General features: G+C 38.4%; 1 protein-coding gene across 1 annotated transcript in view; it reads right to left on the bottom strand.

Annotated features, from left to right (window-relative positions):
• Positions 1-266: 266 nt before the first annotated feature.
• LOC106814026 (multidrug resistance-associated protein 1-like) overlaps positions 267-5,291 on the bottom strand; it is a 41,918-nt gene continuing 36,893 nt past the window's right edge. Inside the window, exons 20-21 of the mRNA XM_014818282.1 lie at positions 1,392-1,560; positions 267-791 (exon numbers count right to left, since the gene is read on the bottom strand). Of these exons, the coding sequence (XP_014673768.1) occupies positions 267-791; positions 1,392-1,560 (694 nt within the window). The remainder of the gene's footprint in view (positions 792-1,391; positions 1,561-5,291) is intronic.

Raw genomic sequence — 5,291 nt, 5'->3', positions numbered from 1 at the left:
GAAACTAATAGAGATGAAATTGAAAGGGGCTATTATGCTGATAAGATACTTATATGAGGGTGGGGAGTATATGAAGGGTATATAGTTGATCTTAATTGACCAAATATGGAACGTCGTACGTTGCCTGGCAGATTTTCACCGACCACATATGCAATGTCGTAGCCGACCAACCACAGAAGACAGACCGCACCGCTGCCACGACCGAGGGACATGATCCCACCGCGACGACCCGGCGGAATATCTAGGAAGAAACAGAACAACGTTCCCTACCTGGAGCTGTCCATGATCGTGTTGAGTCTGTGAGCGATCGTGAGGACCGTGCAGTCGGCAAACTCCCGCCGGATCGTCTCCTGGATGAGGTCGTCCGTCTCAAGGTCGACAGCGGCCGTGGCTTCGTCCAGGATGAGCACCTTCGTCTTGCGCAGCAGCGCGCGCGCGAGGCACACCAGCTGGCGCTGCCCGACGCTCAGGTTCTCTCCGCCCTCGCTCACCTCGTGCCCGAGTCCGTCCGGCAACGACCTCACGAACGTCTTCAGATGCGCGTGGTCGAGCGCCCGCCAGATGGCGTCGTCCGCGTACCAGCCGAACGGGTCGAGGTTCATGCGGAGGTCGCCTGAGAACAGGACGGGGTCCTGCGGGATGATGGTCAACTTGGAGCGCAGTTCGTGTAGCCCCATCTGTGCGATGTTGCGCCCATCAATCAGGATGGCTCCATCTGCTGGCTCGATGATGCGAAACAGCGACAGAGTGATGGAGGATTTGCCGGCACCGGTGCGTCCCACGATGCCGATCTGAACGCGCACAAGAGAGAGACAATGGTGACGGACGGACGCGCGATTGTGGGGGTATATATATATATCAAGAGCTTATAATAAAGAAGAGTATGACACCGTTTTAACAGCCTTTTGCATAGTTTTCAACTTGTAAATATTCTATCAATATGTGAATAAATATATACAAACTTTACCTTGTTTTTGTCTATGATTCTCCCTTAATCATATGACACCACCAATTTACCTGAAAATCGTATGTGTTCTTCAAAAAAGTTATTTGAATACGACACGGTTTCAAACAGTTTTCCCAACAATTCGCATCTGAGCGGCGCATCTTTTTTGAAGAACACATACGATTTTCAGGTAAATTGGTGGTGTCATATGATTAAGGGAGAATCATAGACGAAAACAAGGTAAAGTTGGAATATATTTATTCACTTATTGATAGAATATTTACAAGTTGAAAACTATGCAAAACGCTATTAAAACGGTGTCATACTCTTCTCTATTATGAGCTCTTGATATATATATATATATATATAAATGTAGACAGTAACGTGTTCCAGAGATCGAGGCTTCTCTGGGCCAGGCACTCATTACTGAGTGCGACTAGCATACGGCAATAGGCTGTTGCGAGCTGTTGTAGTTGCCCAGCCGGAGATGCGTTTCACTTCCTCGAGGTGGCATAACAACGAAGCTGCCTGACTCAATGTTTTGCCAGAGGGACCCAGTGAATTGCTGTGATGTTGGACTAGTGAGTAGTGACTCCGGTAGCAGGTTCCAGCTTCTGATGTTGGTTTAATGTCATTTTATTAGGTTAGGGTTAGGGTTAGGGTTAGGAGTATCAATCATTAGGGACATTAATCATTAATCATTTAATGATATCAAAGTTGGGAACGCTCCTAATCCGCTAATGTAATGGAGCGTTAGCCTGATTCAGTGATTGAGCGTAGGGGCCTACACGTGTTAACACTGTTATAACTACTAGTACTAGTACTAGGATTAAAAGTTTGAACGAGGAAATTAAATAAAACACTCAGACCGATTAAACAGGCAAGTTTACTCTTACCATGTTAATTGTTATTTATCCGAATGGTACTACAACTGTATGAATATTTCCTATTCATTTCATCACGCATGTAATCTCAAGCAAACAGTCGGGCTAGTGATGAGTGTGTAATACGTCATCATTTTATGAGTTCGTAGTTCAGACCTGTACCGAGAGAGGCAGCAGCGTCCATGTCCCAGGTTGCCACATGTTAGGTCACAGACTAATAGTACATGTAATTTATAATATGGAATAATATATATATATAATACATTATGATTATCTGTATATATGTATATATATATATGTGAATCTGCCTATATATATTATACGTTGGAAGTTGTTTACAGCATAGTAGATGCCCGTTCTAGTTCATGATGTGTATATCTTTTTAAAACTGGTATGCTATATAGATTTAAATATTTAATATAATTATATCAGGAGCGTATAATGACAAATAAGCGTATATGATAAATGAGCGTATATTTGTCATTATACGCTCCTGATTATATGTAAATGTTTTAGCTAAATTATAATGATATAACAATGGACTTCAACATCTGTGTTATGATTTTTTTTAAATCATGCTTTTGACATATATTTAATAAACTCTTCAGAGGGCAGAATTAATTAAGTATCTATACTAAAGAAAAGAGGGAGTCAACCTTATTCCAAGCGATATATCAACAATGGAAACATATTTCACATTTTCTTGAACTTGTGAGAGCTTGAAATGACACATTCACCAACTGGCCTAAAGTGCGAGATTCTTTGTCGAACTTATTGTTCAAGAGACAACATATTACTCATTACATCACCGCCCTCATGGGCATAGATATATATTTACAGTTATACGTTGTATTACAATGTATTTAATGAAATAAAGTTATTTAGACAAATCATAATAACAAGAGCCCATTAACCCCAGAGCGTACAACGCTGAAATAGGAAAACCATGGTGTCGTTTCAGCAAAATTAATAAAGTTTACCTACTTTATTTTAATACTTCTCTACCGGAATATTATGCAGGAGTCATAGCTAGCCAATATAAGATCAACCGCTTGTCTCTACAATGTTCCTATGCCGAGATATAAAGCAATAAAAATCGATTACTTCCAGGTAATCCTAGCGCCATATCACCTAGTAACACGCCTCTCGCGCGTTTAGTGACTGCATGCATAGATATATACAACACATGTTTAAACATATGCGTTGCATGGTCAAGGCAGAAAGCACTGTCAATAACTACCCGGTCATAGATATATGTTATCATACATTGTATTATAATGTATTTAATAAAATAAAGTTATATAAATATAGACAAATAATATTTAAGTAACATTAATATTATTGTTTTAAGCAGATATTAGGCAAACGCGTGCAGCGCGCTCTGTCACTATAACATAGCTAGGCGTACTGGCAATGTGTGTTTCTTGTCTAGCCATCATTTACGCCATAATTCTTTCTAAATTTACACGCTAATATTGATAACATTAACATTGATAACATCTTTATAATAATATCCATCGTTATAATGATATAATGGTTTATTATTTATGAGGGAAAAACGTTTCATTTTAACTACAATACGATGACACAATTTCATATAATTAAATTCAACATACTGGTATAACAATATTTTATGCGATACTTCTTGATTCTCAAGTATATATTACTTGTATTATCATTATGATTTTGATGTATCTATTTCTGTTTAAAACATGTAATCAAATATATCATCTACAATTTTTATAACAACACAGAATGACAGTGTAGCCGTTTTTCCGTTTTTCATATTGTTGTGTTAACCACAATCTTTATCCGTTAAACATACAATGCTAACGCCTGAAAGAAATATATACATATTTCACAGGTGCTTTTTAAATCCTCGCTTTCTTTGAATCATCGTGTTGATGCGGGTAATGTAAACAGGTGTGTTAATGTGAACTAGATCGTTGGAGGTATGTTGTCACGCAGAATAATTAATTATTTGTTCATGGAAATATCTGTTGAACGTGTTGACTAAATATTTGAAGATTAAATCTTAAATTTTTACAAATATCGGCAAAATGTCTGGAATCACATTGTCTGGAATGACATTTTATTAGAAACTGCGCGTGTGACACTGCATGCACGGTGATATAGGTGTCGCATTTGTGGAACATTTTTTGTTTCCGCGTACGATATGTCCTTTGCATTTCCAAATTATGTGTATTAACTTTAAGACTACTGTTCTTAATTCGCCAGCAGAGGCTGAGCAAAGAGACGAGAGACGATCAAACATATAAAATGACACGTTAAATGACTATATAAACGTGTTTTCTCTTTCTCTTCCATCTAACAAAATTGAGATGATTGCCACAATGCAGCCGGTACTAGCTATACAGAGCACGACTGCAGTAACAAATCTGCACACATGCAACATTAATTTCAGCACGTTGGACGATCATAAATTTACCCGACATCGTGCAGACTAACAAAAATATATATGTTAAACATGTGGCTAATTAACCCTAATTGCCTTTCTCGTAATTTTGCCGACAAATGTGGCATGAAAAATAAAATCGCAAACAAAACCTTACGCGCGGCATTGTCGAAAAATATCATTGCGAATATATCCATAAGTATACTCTACAGTATATGTGCACGATCTTATGTCTTAGGCTAGCCCGACCAGGCTGTGCGACGGATTGTCTATACAGCCTGGTATTGTAACCCTAGCAATACCGTTTCTTGGAGCTAGTCTTAGGCAAGCTTGTGGGCGAACACTTCAGAATTAATAGCGCATATACGTAGCCATCTATCTCTTCATGCACGAAAGGCAAGACGCATTACGCTAAATCTTTCATTATTTTTCGCGTGAACCGGTAACACAGTATATTACGAATGGAATAAAAAACACGCAAACAAAATTAAAACAAAAAATATTTCGAGAATCTTCGCACGAGTTACTTAATTACTCTACTACTTTAACCCGCCGTGTCATTAGGACGATCCTTACATAAAGATATATATATAGATAGTTGCCCTTTTATACAAAATTATACTCCAAGTTTAACAGCTCGCCTTCTACGAATCGAAGCTCTATATGGTTATAGCATATACAATTTCACCTAAAAACAAACACAATCATATATAAATACAAAATTCCTTAACGTTTGTTAACCGCCGTGCGAATGCGTCACGTGACAGTGACGTCACGTGGATGTCTATAGTTATGTATGTGCTATCGTGAGTCATATATAGTTGAATGATTGTATTGAAGTAAGTAATGTTGTATGTAAGTACGTGTAACTGGGCGTGTGTATTTTGTGGTATATCACAACGTATGAGCACACTAAGACTCACTATACAGACTTCTGCTTCAGCCACACACATGCTGTTAGCTAAGGAACTTAGTGCTGCTTAAGTCCTGAAACAGTTAGGAAAGCGTGAGAACAAATATTATATGCGAAAAGTTTGGCTTATCC

The sequence above is a fragment of the Priapulus caudatus genome, unplaced genomic scaffold, assembly GCF_000485595.1.
Source record: "Priapulus caudatus unplaced genomic scaffold, Priapulus_caudatus-5.0.1 Scaffold857, whole genome shotgun sequence".
NCBI lineage: Eukaryota > Metazoa > Priapulida > Priapulimorpha > Priapulimorphida > Priapulidae > Priapulus > Priapulus caudatus.
This window is presented reverse-complemented; position numbering and strand designations above follow the sequence as displayed.